Source organism: Anabrus simplex, chromosome 6 (assembly GCF_040414725.1).
Source record: "Anabrus simplex isolate iqAnaSimp1 chromosome 6, ASM4041472v1, whole genome shotgun sequence".
NCBI lineage: Eukaryota > Metazoa > Arthropoda > Insecta > Orthoptera > Tettigoniidae > Anabrus > Anabrus simplex.
In genome coordinates, this window is record NC_090270.1 from 345468348 (window position 1) to 345487748 (window position 19401).

Below are 19401 nucleotides of genomic sequence, written 5' to 3' on the forward strand. Positions count from 1 at the left end.
AAGCCAAAAATCATCTTAAAAGGAAGTAGAGTGAGACAAAAGCTATCCTACTTTGGACACAATGAGAAGTACCTCCCTGCAAAAGGATGTCACACTCTGAATGGTGGGTGTGAAAAGAGGAACTGGAAGGTCAAGATCACGTTGGTTAGTTGGTGTCAAAGGAGAAAATGGCATGATGATCACTGAACTGGAAAAAAAAAACTGCTTTAAATGGAGCTGAATGGAAACGCATGATCCATAGGATCACCAAGAACCATACTCTGTTGAATAGACGAAAGGAAGGAGAGAATGAACATGATGGGCCCATCTGAAATGGTTAAGATTTTGGGAAATAATAAAGCAATCGGTTGGGATATGGCGCCATATCTGATTACTGTTTGCGTAAAGGAGCTACCCCAGATGAATGGACAATACCCATAGTAGCCCCTGTGTACAAAGGAAGGGGTGTTAAACATAGTCAATAATTACAGGTCACACAGCTTGACATGTAAGCTTTGGGAGACCATTCTTTCTGAATATACTAGGCATATTTGCGGAATTACTACAGTGATTGGTTTGATAGAAGACAGTTTAGATTTAGGAAAAGTTCCTCCACCGAAGCTCAACTTGTAGGATTCCAGCAAGATGTAGTAGATATTTTAGATCCCCAAGATCACATGGACTGGACCTGTCCAAGGCTTTTGATAGAGTAGATCATGGGAGACTACTGATAAAAATGAGTGTAACTGGACTAGACAAAAGAGTGGTTGAATGACTGGCTAAATTTCGAGAAACGAGAATTAGAGTAGATGAAGCATTAGCTTATCTTGTAACGATCAAGAGGCGGGTCTCATATGGCAGTATTATAGGACCTTTATGTTTTCTTATGTACATTTTTTATATGACTAGAATCTCAGATAAGGCTCTTTACAGGTGATGTGTTACTGCAGAGAGAAATAAATAAGTTATAGGATAGCGAGAGACTAAAAAAAAAAAAAAAACACCTGACCATGCCATGTTGTAAGATGTTTTTTTTCTTAACGTTCCACCAACACAGACAGGTCTTACGGCGACGATGGGACAGGAAAGGCCTAGGAATGGGAAGGAAACAGCCGTGGCCTTAATTAAGGTACAGCCCCAGCATGTGCCAGGTGTGAAAATGGGAAACCACTGAAAACCATCTTCAGGGCTGCCGACAGTGGGGTTCGAACCCACTATCTCCCGGATGCGAGCTCACAGCTGCGTGCCCCTAATCACACGGCCAACTCGCCCGGTATTTTTGTGAGATGGACAGCAGACAATGACGTGGTGGTAAACGGAGTGGAAAGTCAGGTTATGAGTCTCGCCAAGAGGTAAAGTCCTCTCAGTTTTAATTTCTGTCTTGATGGGGTAAAAGTACTGCAAGGGGGTCACTGCAAGTACCTTGAGATAAGGAAAGTTCTTCATTGTGGGAATCACATAAACGGGATTGTAAATAAAGGTTACAGATTTCTTCATATGGTTGTGAGGGTACTTAGAGGTTGTAGTAATGATATACAGAAGAGGACACAATTAGAGTAAGTTTCCAGTGCATGGGACCCTCACCAGAATTACTTGATTCGAGAACTGGAGAAATTCCAAACAAAAGCAGCACGATTTGTTCCGGGTGTTTCCCAACAAACTTGGGGCTGGAAAGACTTGGTAGTAAGGAGACAAGCTGCTCGACTAAGCAGGATGTTCTAAGCTGTAAGTGGATTGAGGGCATGGAATAACATTAATACGAAGGTAATCCCAAGAATAAGGTCTCCGATCTTTTCATAAATACATAGACCTGTTTATTTCTATAATGGTTTACATCATTTTACAGCTTGAACATTTAGCTATTTTTCTACATAATCACCATTTTGGTCGAAGCATTTTTGTAGACGCTGTGACAGTTTTTGTATGCCCATGTCATACCAGCTCACCGCCATGCTGTTCAGCAAGTTGTGAACCTCATCTTTCACCTCGTCGTTGGTGCTGGCACCCATCTTGCGCACACCTTCCAGTATTTCACTTTTCTGTTAAAATTCTGTGAGCCACGCTTGGGGAAACCTCAGGAACCACAGTGCAGAGACCATCCAGGGTGATTCGCCGATCTTCACACAGGATTTGCTCAATCTTCCTGACTGCTTCGACGGAAATTGACGGTCTCCTGCTCCTTTGTTCGTCATGAATTTCAGTCCATTCGGCTGCAAACTCTCTCACCACTTAAGAACTTTTTTTTACATCCATGCACTTGGCGGCAACATCCAACAGGAGCTCCTTTCTCAACGGCTGTAAGCCAAGACAAGTGCCTCAGTGCGGCATGCACATGTTTATATGCAAGGGCAGGAAACTCTCTTCACAATATTGTGACCAACAGCCACACGAACAAAGTTCTGTATTTATAAAAAATAGGAGACCTTATTTTTGGGATTACCCTCGTAGATGGATAACACTGAGTGGTGTTTTTAAAAGTAGGAAAGATCATGATATGAAGATAAAGTTGGAATTCAAGAGGACAATTGGCACAAATGTTCATTTATCGGAAGAGGAATTAGGGATTGGAATAATTTACAACGAGAGGTCTTCGATGAATTTCCAACTTTTTTGAAATTACTTAAGAAAAGACTAGGTAAACAACAGATAGGAAGTGTGCCATCTGGGTGACTGCCCTAAATGCAGACCAGTGGTGATTAATGATGACCAATTGATTTGTCCGATAATGCATGCTGTCATCAGGACTATACTTTCATAAGGCATTCTCTACCAGCACAAGGAATTATGATTTGGGGTGCTACTGGACACAAGACCACATTATCTCCAGTACATATCCATGCCACCAGCATGAGTGGCCAAAATATCAATAACGGTCTGAGACCAGTATGGGTTCTATTCTTACAGACCAACCCAAGGCCAAATTTCAGCACGACAACATCAGGCAACATGTTATGGGAACACAATTGCCTTCTTAACCTGTCAGTGTGGAGTGCCGAGCAGTGCTCATCATGTAGTGAGCATCACGTGTGGTGGAGTGACAAGCACTGCTTGCACGGTACACACGTGCAGTTTGCTGCGATCTAGCAGTTACGATCAAAGCCGTTTGTGTCTTAACTCATTTCTCCTTGAAGAAGAAGGTTTAAGCTTTTGAATGATATACTTTGATTCCTATTTCAACAGTGTTTTGTTCACTGAAATTCAAGTGACATTCCAAGAAGTTGTTTGCTATCTAGTGCCATCTATGCACACTTCTTGGATTATACCTTTCTTTACTATCAGGAAAGAACCAGACTGTCAACATAATCATAAATTCTGTCTATTCACGCCTTTCTTGAGATTCTTTTTTACCTTTTTGATCTTTTTTCCTTATCACTAGCTGTCTTTGCATTCCGTCTGACGTGAGTGGAGATGGCTTCTACAAGCAAGTGCAGGTTATCGAATGAGGAAATAGAGGGTATTTTAAGAGAACAGCTGAGTGATTGTGACAAAAGTTTGTTAGATTCAGATTGTGATTTGAAGTGATGTGGATGCCTTCGTTGTATGCAAAGTCCTTGGTTCAGAATTGAATACAAGTGACAGTGCGCAGAATGGCAATGTGCATGTCACAGTTAATACATTTCCATGAGAGAACTTGTCTAATTACATGGATCAAATAGAACTGTTTTATAGGGAACCCTGGACCTCAGAACAAAGCAGTTGCAGAATGTAATGGTGTCAAGGATGTCTTTGCATTGAGGGATATTTCAATATGTTCCACACCAAATTTAACTATTAAGGTAAGATAACCTCAGCCAGCCCCGTGGTATAGGGGTAGCATGCTTGCCTCTTACCCGGAGAGGCCCCGGGTTCGATTCCCGGCCAGGTCAGTGATTTTTAACTGGATCTGAGGGCTGGTTCGAGGACCACTCAGCCTACGTGATTAAAATTGAGAAGCTATCTAATGGTGAGATAGCAGCCCCGGTCTAGAAAGTCAAGAAGATTTGTTGTGCTGACCACTCGACACCTCGTAATCTGCAGGCCTTCGGGCTGAGCAGCAGTTGCTTGGTAGGTCAAGGCCCTTCAGGGCTGTAGTGCTATGGGGTTGGGGTGAGTTAAGATAACATCATATTTTCTAAAAGAATAGAGCTTTTTAAAGATGCAGGTGATAGTATTGTAATGGTCATAGCGTCCGCCATGTCAACTAGCAGTGGGCCCGGCCCGGCACCGTATAGACCCACCCCTTACGGTTCAACTGTGCCAATCACTAGCAGGGTTTAAGTGCTAGGCCAGCCCCACTCGCTTCCACTCGCGGTCCCGTAGTAGATTGAGTATGGAAATGACTCCACGATTAATCTGGAGTGTTCCATCTCGCAATGTTCCTGGATCCGTTAAGCATCCGGACGATTCTAGAAGAGCCAGCGCAGGTATATAAGAGAGGAACGACCTGCCTGGAGTTAGTGAAAGTTAGACTGAGAAGTTGGTGTGGTTCAGTCGTGAGCGACTGCCAGTGTAGTGAAGTATGTGAACTGCCGTGATTATCGGACTAGTGTGCTACAGTGCGGACTGTCGGCGAAGGAGAGAACGTGTAGCCGTGCAACGCGAGACCTTGTGTGTGAGTGTAAAACTGTGTAGTGTGAGAACAAGTGAGAGAGAGCGCGCGCGAACTGAGTAAGTGTGTGTTATGAGCAAAAGTTGTGTGTAGTTTAGTGCCTAGCTAATAAATCTTAGTATTGAAGCTACCAGTCTAGTGTTAACTGATCCTACTACCCCGCCAACTCGTTACAGTATTATTGAAATCCATAAAATAGTAAGAAAGTTATTCTGCTTTGAACAAAATGTTGCACAAATCTGAGAAAATTTAAATACCACGCTTAGAACTCCTTCCACAGCACAGAGACAACTGGGCATTTAAATTCACCGTGGTGAGGGGTTAAGATATAACAGTTCTCCACTTCAGTTGTGGCCTATCATATCATCAAATTCCTTACCCATTAAAAGTTCTGGGACAAAAGCAAACAATGAGTGCAGTATTACATGCATTTTGCCAGCACTAGTTGGTGAACTTGGACATGGATGCATGGTGGATGAGTGGCTATTACTCAGGGCATCATTAAAAACACAAGCGTTTGGCAATTTGTACAAGCCAAAGATACCTTTTATTGATTAATTTTACATATCTTGTACATATCATAGTGAAAAGTTAAATCAGTTCTTCAACATTACATAGCCTCTGAAAATCAGATGACTATCACAACTGCCTCCTAATATTCAGATATTTATGAACAACAGTGTATAGCAGCAGAAATCCCTTAGTTTCCATTCTCTCTTTCTAAGCAAATACTAGGATAATAACGTACTTCATGTTCTGGAGCATTTTCCAATGGCTAGTCCCAGATACTTACACAATTTTTTTAATTATATATTTTTCAGGTATAATCTGCTTTCTTTTACAGGTATTTTCCACATTTCTGTTATACTGAATTAGTTCTGACTGAAGAACCTCACAGTTTTAATTTAATACAAGCATCATATCAACATATGAAGGGTACACAGGAAAAAGGGGGAATGTCATATTTTCTACAAAATGAGATAATTAAATTTGAAAGTTTCAACCTTAAATACTGTCTACAGTAATACATGCACATAAAGAATTATATTATGTAATGTTAGCCTAATGTATTGGTATTGTAAATAAATGATAATGAAAACATAGAATTAAGTTTTATAATTGAAAAAAAAAAAAGGTAAATGAAGTAAATACACATTTGTCACGAAAATAAAGGGGAATGTCAGTCTTATGAACACATCATCATGGAAATAAAGGGGAATGTCACTTTTAACGAAACCTAAAAAATAACCTGTCAATTAACAGTGAGGAAGTGTATCAGTGAATGACCTTCCCTCCGGTCCACAAAATGGTCTAAGGATGCGCAGATCAGAAAATTTTGTTGCAGAGATTAAATGTAAACCTGAAATAGAAATAAATTACAAATTTAAAATATCAATATTGCCAGCATGTTTGCGAATGTAGAGCAACTTCATGTACACTAACTCTTGCACTAACGTTCATAAGATGCCTCCGGAAGAACAAACTCACTAACTGGTGTTTCTGGGAAGTGTGGAGTTGATTTTTGAGCATTTACAACAGGCCGTTCCTAATGGCCATTGTAACTGTCTCTGTATTCCATGAATCGTCGATGCTCAATGGAGATGACAAGTTCCCTTATAGGTCTTGTTTTAAAAGGGCAAACTTTTCTGTACAGGGGAGTCAAGAACTTTCTCCACTGACGAATCATTGGTTGTTCAACTTCGATTACTTGGAAAGGGAAGGGCTTATTTCTGGCACTCCTAAAATGATCCGCCCAGTTTTGTGGCGTTTCAGCTGCAAATTTCTGATTAATTAGTGCCACGTTTCTTTCGCACTCTAAGTACGAGTGCCCACGAAGGGAAATACTATTTTCACAGACTCGAGGCATTTGGCATGATGTACTATAAAGTAGAGAAATATGAAAACAGTCCAGTTCTTGTTCTGTCTACATGCAGAATCACAGAGGATTGTCAAGTGTTTTATTTTGTCCCCAAGTTCACAAAATATAAAATGATGTAACATAGAACACACTTCATCTGCTGCTTTATGTGCAACTGTCTCCGGGTATGTATAGAATACCGAGTGTCCACTAGACAAAACATGTATATTGAAGGAGAACGGTGGCAGCTGTCTACGGTAATACACGTCGTTAGCGGATAAATTCTTTTGGAAATCCATCGCTATTACCACATACCAAACTGACATTCCCCCTTTGTTTCTTGTTCTGTGGTGACATTCCCCTTTCAGCAATTGTACATGTATTCTTAAACTTGTTATATTTCTATGACTATTCCCGTTACTTGGTTGTACGTTGTCTTAAACTATTCTCCTGACCATAAAGTATATATGGGTAATGTTAATTCATCTTTTGTTTTACACTGACATTCCCCTTTTTTCCCAAGTACCCTTTGTATATTACTGGATAAAAACAATAAGCTAAATATATGAGAATCAGTGTCAGTTTCTGGTTTCTGCTAATACCACCTTCAAAACTAATCACATTATTTTAATTGAATTGAGAGCAAATTGTTACTTTCCCCCTTTGCATAAATTCTTTCTGAGAATCAATTAATTTAAAGCCCTCTATGTCCACACTTCAACAACTGTGTCTGGTTCAGTATACCCAAGTGTGGTAACTGCTCCTGCAGTCCTTGCTCCTACAGTCAATTGAAATTATCAATGGTTTCTAGTTAATTGTGAGGGGTGTTCCAGGTAACAAATAGGGACCCTCTTTAGAGACAGCCCTACTTCAGGGAGTGGCAACCTTGCCTAGGTGAGCAGGGCACAATGACTCAGCGAGTACTAATTGGTATGGGTCCAAGCTTAGGATAACAAGTAAAGACCTCAATGGCACCAAAGACGGAGAAAGAGGGCTTTAGTAAGTACAGATGGTGGATGTGGCAAACCATCAGTTGTAGCATTGTCCACCAGTGGAGCAGCTACAAAAGCCGTCTGTTCTCCATGTAAACAGCAGTCTGAAGAACTGCTGGCAACAGCTCTAAGATGTCTTGGGGAGTGGCGACTCCATCATAATAACAGTGTAGACTTACGATGGTACAAAAAAATCACTTTCAGAAAAGGTTAGGGCGTATCCTGCAGGCAATGTTCTCTGGGTGATGCAGGAACTGTGAGAAGTGAGTGACCAGTGACCATCACAATGGAGGTGTGGACTGTCAATGTGATGTCCCTGATGGTGAACGATGAACAGATTATTGATTTTATGGAGAAAGGAGATGTAATAATGATGGGACTGAGCAAAGTAGAGGGGAAAGGAAGGAAGAAAATGAGAAAGGGATACATACTATATTGGACTAATAGACAAGGGGCAAGAAATGGAGTGGGGATAATTAAAGGAACCCTTGAAGAGTATGTAGAAATGGGGGATTACATAAGCGATAGGATGATCAAAGTTCAGATGTGATTGCAAAATGGAATGAATGTCAATGTACAAGTGTGCGCAGCACAGACCAAAAACAGAGAAGAACAGTGTTCTCCCCAAAAAATTTTGTCAGCCGGGTGGCAGGCATGAGTAGCCGGACTGGGAATACTATGTAAAAATTTCCATTTATTCGCCTCAGGGCATTAACATTTATATCAGGCAGGTAAACATTAACTGCAAAAGTGAACTATTTTAGTGTTATTATCACGAACAGACATAAACCGAGTATTTTGAATTTCTAGTGTTCTACTGCTCCTTCATAATAATTTAACAGCGGGCTTAGGCCTGGAGTGCCATACGGGTTTGCTATGTTATGCGGAATATAGTGCTCGGATGCGATTCCACGCTAATCCAGACACCGCTCGCGCACGACACCATGAGATTTATCATTTAAATAAACAGTTTCACAGTAATCACGTTTTAATTTGGAGCACCCAATGACTCAAATATGTATTAATATTATGTAGGCCTAACTAGCATATATCTAGGTTATGTCAGCCCAGCAGTCTGTAAAAACAGCAGGGCAGTCCGCCCATTAAAAAGGTCCTAGGGAGAACACTGGAAGAGGATATTGAGGAATTCCTCGAGAAACTGGAAAAAGAAATTACTGATGTGGAAGTGATAGTGACGGCTGACTTAAATGCGCAGCTGGAAATTGAAAGAAGTAATTAGACCTTGTGGATATAAGAAAAAAAATTATGGAGAATAACTGGTAGATTTTTGAGAAAGAAATGGTTTGATTGTGGCCAATACATGGTTTAGAAAGAAAAATAGCATGAAGATTACAAGATAAGATTGGGGTGAAAGGACAAAGATGGTAATTGATTATTTTTTGGTCAAAAAAAGAAAACTGTAGACAGTTACTGGTTATAAAAGCTCTTCCAGGAAAAGTTTTCGATGTACGCCATCGAGCAGTGGTAGCAAGAATGAAAGTGGGGAAAATTGGAAAGAATAAATGAGACAAGAGAGAAAAAAATAAAGGTATAGAAATTAAATAAAAACCTACAGAAGAATATTCAGGAAATTCTGAAAAGTAACATTCCAGACACTGAACTGAGAAGTGTGGAAGAGGAATGGTTCAAGTTTAAAAGGGCATTTGTAAATTGTGCAGAGATATCTATGGTATAACATTCATAAGAGTGAAAGAAAAGTTTGATGATGATGATGATGATGATGATGCTTGTTGTTTAAAGGGGCCTAACATCTAGGTCATCGGCCCCTAATGGTACGAAATGAGACGAAATGTTATGACAATTTAAAAATCCAGAATCCTCCAATGACCAGATTTAAAAACGTGAGGACGAAGAATGAATGGATGGATATGAAGTTAAAACAATCAGTGGATCCAACCCGCAATGCCCCACATTCCCAGAATCTAGCGTTAAATAATAGTATTACTGACCAAGGGACTGCGTCTAAAGCACAATAATGAATCTACGATGCTTGGAGTCGAAATGGGTCCAAAATCCAGGTCATCGGCCCCTCATAATGGTACTTATCGCTAGGAAAATAGAACCATGCTATTTGTCATGTTGCAGTACTAATCAAAAGTAAAAATGTAAACAGACTCTGGGATGGGTTTAAAGAAATTGTTGAGGAATACGAAAACAGGTTTGTACCTTTAAGGGTGGTAAGGAATGGTAAAGACCCACCTTATCATAATAGAGAAATAAAGAGACTAAGAAGGAGGTGCAGACTGGAAAGAAATAGAGTTAGAAATTGGCTGTGGAAGTAAGGCAAAATTGAAGGAACTTACTAGAAAATTGAATCTAGTAAAGAAGACAGCTAAGGATAACATGATGGCAAGCATAATTGGCAGTCATACAAATTTTAGTGAAAAATGGAAGGGTATGTATAGGTATTTTAAGGCAGAAACAGGTTCCAAGAAGGACATTCCAGTAATAATTAATGAACAAGGGGAGTGTGTATGTGAGGATCTTCAAAAGGCAGAAGTATTCAGTCAGCAGTATGTAAAGATTGTTGGTTACAAGGATAATGTCGAGATAGAGGAGGAGACTAAGGGCAAAGAAGTATTAAAATTTACATATGAAAACAATGACATTTACAATAAGATACAAAAGTTGAAAACTAGAAAAGCGGCTGGAATTGATCCGATTTCTGGGGATATACTAAAGACAATGGGTTGGGATGTAGTACCATTCCCCACGTGAAGTACTTATTTGATTATTGTTTGGTCGGAGGAGCTATACCAGATGAATGGAGAGTTGCTATAGTAAGCCCTGTGTATAAAGGAAAGGGTGATAGACATAAATTACACCCATTAGGATCTAGAAATTTCACTCCCAGTTTCCCACATACCCACTCCATAGTCTCATTTAAATCCCCAATCACCCTCCAGTCAGTATCCCTCCTACACAGTATTCCAATAATAACAATCTCCGCTTTCTTAAACTTCACCCGTGCTGCATTTACCAGATACCACACATCTCCAACTATGTTGGTACTTATATCAGCTTGCCTTACGTTGTTGGTACCAACGTGAAACATACCTTCTCCTTCCCCTCCTCCCTCTCTTCTGCTTTCCTCAACATAATTCCTGGATAACATTCTACCCTGGTTCCCTTTCCTCCACACACTTTCCCCACGTGTCTAACAATGGAATCCCCCATGACCAGAGCCTCAACCCTACCCACCTCACTTGATCCCCTCCCCTCCTGGTCAGCCCTATCTTTCCTGATAGCTGCAGAAGCTACTTCTTCCTCCCTTTTTTCCTTCCCATGACCCTGTTCCACCTGTCTTTTCCTATCCTCTACTCTACATTTCCCTTTCCTACCTTTTTCCTTCCTCCTACTTTCACACATCTCAGCAACAGTTCCCTGTCCCTCATCTTCCCTCTGTTGTTCTACCTGGAGTGACTCGTACTGATTTCGCACAGACACCTGTCCTGAATTCTGATCCTGAATAGAGCCCTTAGCCTGCAATCTCCTTCCCCTTAGAACATTAGAACACCTGTCTTCTACAACTCACCCCCATTTTCTTCCCCTCCCTGGAAGTACAAGGATGTTGAAGATTGTATAGTCCTAGGAAAGACAGATGCTGCATACAGGAAAATCTAAGAGCTCAGATAGAAAAAACACTTCTAGGAAAAGAAGACAGAGCAAAAACGATGGCAGGAACATATCCAACAGTTGTATCAAGGGAAAGAAGTAGATGATACAGTTCTGAAACAAGAAGAAGCTTTTGATGATGATGAAATGGGAGACCCAATTGAGGTCAGAATTTGATAGAGCTTTCAGAGCCCTAAATAGGAACAAGGCACCTAGAATTGATGACATACTCTCAGAATGACTGACTGTCTTAGGACAAACCAGCATGGCGAGGTTATTCCGATTAGTCTGTAAAATGTATGATACAGGAGAAATGCCATTTGATTTTAGACCGAATGTTTTTATATCCATTCCCAAGAAAGCCAGTGTTGACAAGCCACTCCATTAGTTTAGTATCACATGCCTGCAAAATCTTAACATGTATTATTTACAGAATAATGGAAAGACAGGTTGAAACTGAGTTGGGAGAAGATCAATTTGGCTTCAGAAGAAATGTAGTAACATGTGAAGCAATCCTGACTTTATGTCTGATAGTGGAGGATCGAATTAAGAAGGACAAAGCTACATATATGACATTCATATATCTAGGAAATGCATTCAGTAATGTTGATTGGACCAAGCTATTTTAGATTCTGAAGGTGATCAGGATCAGACACCGCAAAAGAAGAATTATCTACAATCTGTATAAAAATCTGTCTGCAGTGATAAGAATTGAGGGCTTTGAAAAAGAAGCAGCAATCCAGAAAGCAGTGAGGCATGGCTGCAGTTTGTCCCCACTCCATTTCAATGTTTATACAGAACAGGCTGTAAAAGATATCAAGTAGAAATTTGGAAAGGAAATCACAATCCGAGGAGAGGAAATCAAAACCCTGAGATTTGCCAATGATATTGTTATTTTATCTCAGTCTGCAGAAGATCTGGAGAAATTGCTAAACGGTATGGACACAAGTCTTGGGGAAGGAGTACAAGATGGAAATAAATAAGTCCAAAACAAAAGTAACTGGAGTGCAGTCAAACAAAGTCAGGTGATGCAGGAAATATTAGATTAGGAAATGAAGTCTTAAAGGCTATTTGCTTTACATCGCACCAACACAGATAGGTCTTATGGCGATGGTGGGACAGGAAAGGCCAAGTAATTGGGAAGGAAGCGGCCGTGGCCTTAATTAAGATACAGCCCCAGCATTTGCTTGGTGTGAAAATGGGAAAACATGGAAAACCATCTTCAGGGCTGCCGACAGTGGGGTTTGAACCCACTATCTCTCAGATGCAAGCTCACAGTTGCGCAACCCTAACTGCACAGCCAACTCGCCTGGTAAGCCTTAAAGGAAGCAGATGAATATTATTACTTGGGTAGTCACCAAACGATGATAGATGTAAACAGGATATAAAATGCAGACTAACACAAGCAAGCAAGCAAGGAAGGCCTTTCTTAAGAAAAGAAATATGCTTGCTTCAAACAATGATATCGGAATTAGAAAAATATTTTTGAAGACTTTTATCTGAATTGCGGCATTGTATGGAAGTGAAACATGGATGATAACTAGCTCAGAAAGAAGAATAGAAGCTTCTGAAATGTGGTGTTACAGATGAATGCTGAAGGTGAGATGGGTAGACTGAATCACAAATGAAGAGGTATTGAATCGAATTGGTGAGAGGAGATCAATTTGGCTAAATTTGTTGAGAAGAAGAGATAGAATGATAGGACGCATCGTAAGACATTCAGGACTTGTCCAGTTGGTTTTTAAGGGAACTTTAGGCAGTAAGAATGGTGGGGAGTTTAGCCCAAGGTATGAACATGACAAGCAGATTAGAGCAGATGTAGGATATAGTAGTTATGCAGAAATGAAAAAAGTTAGACAGAATAGGGTGGCATGGAGAGTTGCATCAAACAAGTCTTGGACTGATGACTCAAACAATGTATATAGGCCTCTTTATGTAAGAAATATGTTTTAAAATAAGTATAGTTTTTAAATATGGCCACTGCAGTGCTTCAGCCATCGTTCAGAGCATGCATGCTCAGTAGGTACATCTGTAGGCGAGTCACAAATGCCATTACAGAAGCATTCGCTCGTATGTACGTATGCGTACTGAAATTGCCTCTGACAATTAATGGTCCCGCTGAGTGTGAAGTATGCACTGTGATGCAAAAGATGTGAAAGCTGCTGAAAATTAATCAGCAAATTAGTGAAGTATAGGAAGAACACGCTATGAGTGAAGGAATGGTAAGAAAATGGGTTGGAGCATTTAAAAGGCCGTACTGAAGGCCGTGTGGGCGACCATCTGTCATTACTCAAGACTTGGATGCAAAGGTTCGAGAAAACAGACACTTTACCATTTTGTCATTAAGTTATAAGCTGCCTGAAATTTCAAGGAGTGTTCTTTATGAAACTGTGTCAGGACACGTAGATTATTGAAAGTTGTGTTTGCGCTTGGTACCGGGGATGCTGACAGAGGTGTACAAAACCAAGCACGTTGGCAGTGCTTTGACTTTCCCTGAGCAGTACAGTAATTAAAGTGATGTGTTCCCAGGCCGAATTGTCACCGGTGACAAAACATGGGTGACGTAAATTATGCTGGAATCAAACAAGCAATCCATTGAATGGAGACTCAACATCACCCAAGAAAGTGAAGAGCAAGCAAACAATTTCAGCTGGCTAAACTCATGTCCACTGTGTTTTTGGATAGGCAGGGTGTGTTATTTGTGGATTTTTTGCACCGGGGTGACGCAATAAATGCCGAGGCATATTGTGAGACCATATGTAAACTCTGTTGCACAATCCAAAACAAACGGTGTGGCATGCTCATAAGAAAGACTCTTTTGCTTCAATACAGTGTGCAACCTCATCATATGACTAATCGAACCAGAGACCTCATTGCTTCATTTGGTTGGGAACAACTTGATCATCCTCTGTAGAGTCCTCTCCTAGCACCTAGCCCTAGTGAATATCACTTATTCCTGCACTTGTAAAAGCATTTAGGAGGTCAGCACCATGATGATGATTACCTAAAAACGACCGTGATGCAGCGGATGGTACATCAAGCAGTAGATTTCTATGAGGATGGAATTCAGAAGTTGGTTTCATGATATGACAAGTGCCTTAATATGCTTGGAACTTCTGATAAGAATTAGTTTAAGGTACAGGCTTATGTGTAAAAAAAAATTGTTTGAAAAATTGCATTTTTTTCCTACATAAAAACGGTACTTACTAAAAAAATATGCCTTGTTTAAGTGTGTCTAATGATAATGCTGATTTTCAAGGCCAAATAAATGATTCTATGAATGAAGTAGAATCATACAGCTCAGACGCTTGATTTAAACCCATAGTCCTCACCTGTGCACTAGTATGTTTGCCAGTCAGCGGACTTGCCAGACCTGCGCATGCACGTAGCTTTTCCTCAGCCAGTGTAGATGTGGTTGTCATAGTAAGAACTTTGCTGTTTCCAGTGTCATCATAGTGATAAAATTGTGAGTAACTTCCCCTGAAACACTTACATGTATCTCTTGCTCCAGCGCTACTTCAGCTGTGTTAAATTACAAAGTGTTGTAGGGCTAATTCTAGGACTAAAAGTAAATATTGAAAAACTGGAATGATGCCTATTCTTTCCAAACTTTCTTCAAAAAGCACTGCACAGCCAAACGTAGGAAGTGGTGTGGAATGTTAACACTTTCCTGAAGTTTATAACTTACGAACACTTTCGTGGAAGTGAGGCTAAGGTTGGTACTGTATCCATACCTTTAAGAAATATACAAGAGTAAATGGAAAAAGCAACAGGTATATCAAAAAAGTCTGTTAATAGAATCATCAAGGAAGGTCCTTTGGTACATCTGGCAAACATCACCAAGTTCCTAAACCCTTGACACGAGTAAATGATTTTGACAAGTGTGTGATTCGCCAGACAATGTATGATTTTTACATTACAGAAAAGACTACCTATGATTCATGAAGTGTTGCCAGAACTTTGCAAACATATTAACTTCAAGGGGGGGAGAGCACCAGCCATTAATATTGAGGAATATGAGTTTTAAGTGAAAGAAGCCTAAAACAACAGAGCAACTTTGATAGAGAGAAAAGACATTAGATCTCAGTACTTAGCATATTTGCTTAAAATTAAGAGATACAAGGCAGAAAGGCAACCAATAATTTACGAAGATGAGACTTATATTTACAGCAGTCATACTAGACCAAAGAACTCGGATGATGATTCCACAGCAGGTTATGCAGCGCTGATTTCAAAGCGTCAGAGACTAATGGCAGTTCATGCTGTAGGACAAACTGCTTTCACTCCTGGAGCAATAATCAATAATCATCGTATGGCCTCAGCTACCGTGTGCAGACATTTCAATTTGACGCCATCTGGCTGTCTGCTCGTCAATTTCGACGTTCCGTTTTACTCTAGGCCCCCACTAGATGGCAGACCGAGTAAACCGAAACTATCTTGGGCGTCTATGGCTGAGATTTAATTAATTTTGTCGGGTAAACACCAAATGTGTCACCAGAGATCTTTTACATGCCGACATCGTAAGACATGGAGTGTCGAATGGACTTTTTTCCGCCCTTCAAAAATCTGACTACCTCTGCCGGGTTTGAACCCGCTATCTTGGGATCCAGAGGCCGACACTCTACCGCTGATCCACAGAGGCAGCTTCCTGGAGCAGTGTTAGTGTTCAAATCCCAACAGAAAACAGGAGACTACTATGGAAGGATGAATGCCAACAAATACCAAAGCTGGCTAAGAGACTAATACCAGACCTCCTTCTCAATCCCATCCTGGTTATAAAACAATGCATTTCATGATGAAATGTGCAAAATCCAACTTTATGATTTGATTAAAATTCATAAACCTTTTTGAAATTGACAATATTATGGCCAAACATGGTCATACTGTATTGTGCCTTCCTCTGTACCACCCTGATTTAAACCCAATAGAGCTTATGTGAGGAGATATTAAACAATGAGTAGCAGGAAACAATACAACATTTCAGTTAGATGACATGAAACGATTTTTAGAAGAGCGAGTAAGTTTGATTGGTATTAAAGAATGGGATAAAGTTCGCAATCACATCAAAACATTGCAAGATATTACTACCAAAAGGAAGGAATCATGGAAAATGTTCTGAATTAATTAATTTGTGGTCTGTGACTCGAAGGATAGTTATGACGTGATAAAATTCTATTTTGGGTCCGTATTGAAAGTATTTGTACTAAATAACACTTGTATGTTTTATTGTTCATTCACCTATTCAATACAATACATAGTTATGATTCGAGCAGTGAAAGTGATCGTTATACCGAGCATGAACAAGATTTGTCTGAAATCGAACAACTGTCAGACTAAAGGTAGACTAGATGGAACAATAACTATGTATTTTAGTGTATTTTATTTACCTAATTTAATTTCTTGCTTACTACAGGATTTTCATCCCTTATTACTGCATCATTTTTCATGATACAGACCGAAATTACAATTAATTATTCCTTAACCCTTGTCTAGTCGCACGAAAATTATTACGTTACTAGTCGAGCACGGAGGTAACCTCCAGGGTTTAAAATGCGCATCATTTTCGTCCTTTGAGATGTTGTTTTGGAATGTTCGTTTGCAGTATTCTTCAGTATAATTAAAAGAAACCCTTTTAAGTACTTGTAGGTTATTTTTACACAATTTGTTTGATTTAAAAGCAGAATACTATAGATCTTAACTATGTTGAATGATCTTATGATATTAAATTCGTGAGACTCGCCATTAGCTACGACGATCACATCATATGAACTATGAAATAATATTTTTCTACAATAAGTTTAAAAGAACAAAACAACAAGGTCATCAACCTCCAAAATAAAAAAATTATGCACTAAAATATAAGGTAATTTACTTAATCGCACATGGAGGAAGCTTCCAGGCGATGTCACTCGTCAAAACAATGATCCCACACTCGCACACAGGATGCATGATCACGCCGAAATGCTGACAGGATGAGTCCAAATTAACAAGGAGAACGGTATAGGGATGGGGAGACCCACAAGTTCAGTATCGTGCAAAATGTAATCAGCCCGGAGGAAATCTCCGTGAGCGACTAATTACGGGTTAATATTACCTAGCCTAACATAATTAAATCTAATCTGAACTAATCTAACATAGGAAAGTAATCTAATTCAATCTATCCTGTTATTATGGGCTTGAGCTTACAAGTCATTGTTCCAATATAATTTAATACACTTTACATACAGTGTTTATACAGTGTACATACTTGATTAAAGCTGCTGGAACTCGTGGACTTCAGTGGCTATTTAGAGTGATGAATGCTGTGTGGAATAAAGAAGAATCCCAACTGACTGGACTAAGGGTTGTATAGCCCCCCCCTTCAAGAAAGGAAATAGATGGATTGTGGCAATTATAGAGTAATCACATTCCTGTCTCATGGACTTAAGTTGATGGAGAAAGTGATAAAGAAAAGATTACAAAAGATCACTGAACCACAGCTGGACAAAGAACAACATGGGTTTTGAAGTAACAGATCAACAGCAGACCTCATTTTCGCAATCAATCAATCAATCAATCAATCAATCAATCAATCAATCAATAAATACTGATCTGCATTTAGGGCAGTTGCCCAGGTGGCAGATTCCCTATCAGTTCTTTTCCTAACCTTTTCCTAAATGATTTCAAAGAAATTGGAAATTAATTGAACATCTTCCTTGGTAAGTTATTCCAACCCCTAACTCCCCTTCCTATAAATCAATATTTGCCTCAGTTTGTCCTCTTGAATTCCAACTTTATCTTCATATTGTGATCTGTCCTACTTTTATAAATGCCACTCAAACTTATTCGTCTACTAATGTCATTCCACGCCATCTCTCCGCTGACAGCTCGGAACATACCACTTTTATTATAATATTTATAGGTCCACCTATTCAATCAATCAATCTATCAATCAATCAATCAATCAATCAATCAATCAATCAATCAATCAATCAATATTATAATAATATTTAAGATATACGTAAACTTCAATACGGAACCAAAATGAGAATAGTTACTTGTAACATACCACTTAGTCGAGCAGCTCTCCTTCTTTCTCTCAATTCTTCCCAGGCCAATCTTTGCAACATTTTTGTAACGCTACTCCTTTGTCAGAAATCACCCAGTCGAGCTGCTTTTCTTTCGATTTTTTCCAGTTCTTGAATCAGGTAATCCTGGTGAGGGTCCCATACACTGGAACCATACTCTAGTTGGGGTCTTACCAGAGACTTATATGCCCTCTCCTTTACATCCTTACTACAACCGCTAAACACCCTCATAACCATGTGCAGAGATCTGTACCCTTTATTTACAATTCCATTTATGTGATTATCCCAATGAAGATCTTTCCTTATATTAACACCTAGATACTTACAATGATCCCCAAAAGGAACTTTCACCCCATCAACGCAGTAATTAAAACTGAGAGAACTTTTCCTATTTTTGAAATTCACAACCTGACTTTTAACCCCGTTTATCAACATACCATTGCCTGCTGTCCATCTCACAACATTTTCGAGGTCACGTTGCAGTTGCTCACAATCTTGTAACTTATTTATTACTCTATAGAGAATAACATCATCCGCAAAAAGCCTTACCTCTGATTCCACTCCTTTACTCATATCATTTATACATATAAGAAAACATACAGGTCCGATAATGCTGCCTTGAGGAATTCCCCTCTTAATTTTTACAGGGATAGATAAAGCTTCACCTACTCTAATTCTCCGAGTTCTATTTTCTAGAAAAATGCCACCCATTCAGTCACTCTTTTGTCAAGTCCAATTGCACTCATTTTTGCCAGTAGTCTCCCATGACCTACCCTATCAAATGCCTTAGATAAGTCAATCGCAATACAGTCCAACTGACCTCCTGAATCCAGGATATCTGCTATATCTTGCTGGAATCCTACAAGTTGGGCTTCAGTGGAATAACCTTTCCTAAACCCAAACTGCCTTCTGCCAAATCAGTTATTAATTTCACAAACATGTCTAATATAATCAGAAAGAATGCCTTCCCAAAGTTTACATACAATGTATGTCAAACTTACTGGCCTGTAATTTTCAGCTTTATGTCTATCACCCTTTCCTTTATACACAGGGGCTACTATAGCAACTCTCCATTCATCTGGTTCATCTGGTATAGCTCCTCCAACCAAACAATAATCAAATAAGTACTTCAGGTATGGTACTATATCCCAACCCATTGTCTTTAGTATATCCCCAGAAATCTTATCAATTCCAGCTGCTTTTCTAGTTTTCAACTTTTGTATCTTATTGTAGATGTCATTGTTACCATTTGTAAATTTTAATACTTCTCTAGCCTTAGTC

The 19401-nt window shown here is 39.5% G+C and overlaps 1 protein-coding gene across 5 annotated transcripts in view; it reads right to left on the reverse strand.

The window, feature by feature from the left end:
* LOC136875367 (cyclin N-terminal domain-containing protein 1) overlaps nt 1–19401 on the reverse strand; it is a 265579-nt gene that overhangs the window by 237475 nt on the left and 8703 nt on the right. Inside the window, exon 1 of one of the 5 annotated variants that reach the window (XM_067148919.2) lies at nt 18102–18794. The exons of 3 other annotated variants lie outside the window; for them this stretch is intronic. In XM_067148919.2, coding sequence (XP_067005020.2) covers nt 18102–18162 — 61 coding nt within the window. In that variant the 5' untranslated portion in view covers nt 18163–18794. Of the gene's footprint in view, nt 1–14385; nt 14534–18101; nt 18795–19401 lie in introns of those variants that run through there. One more of the 5 variants, XM_067148921.2, reaches the window with a different exon arrangement.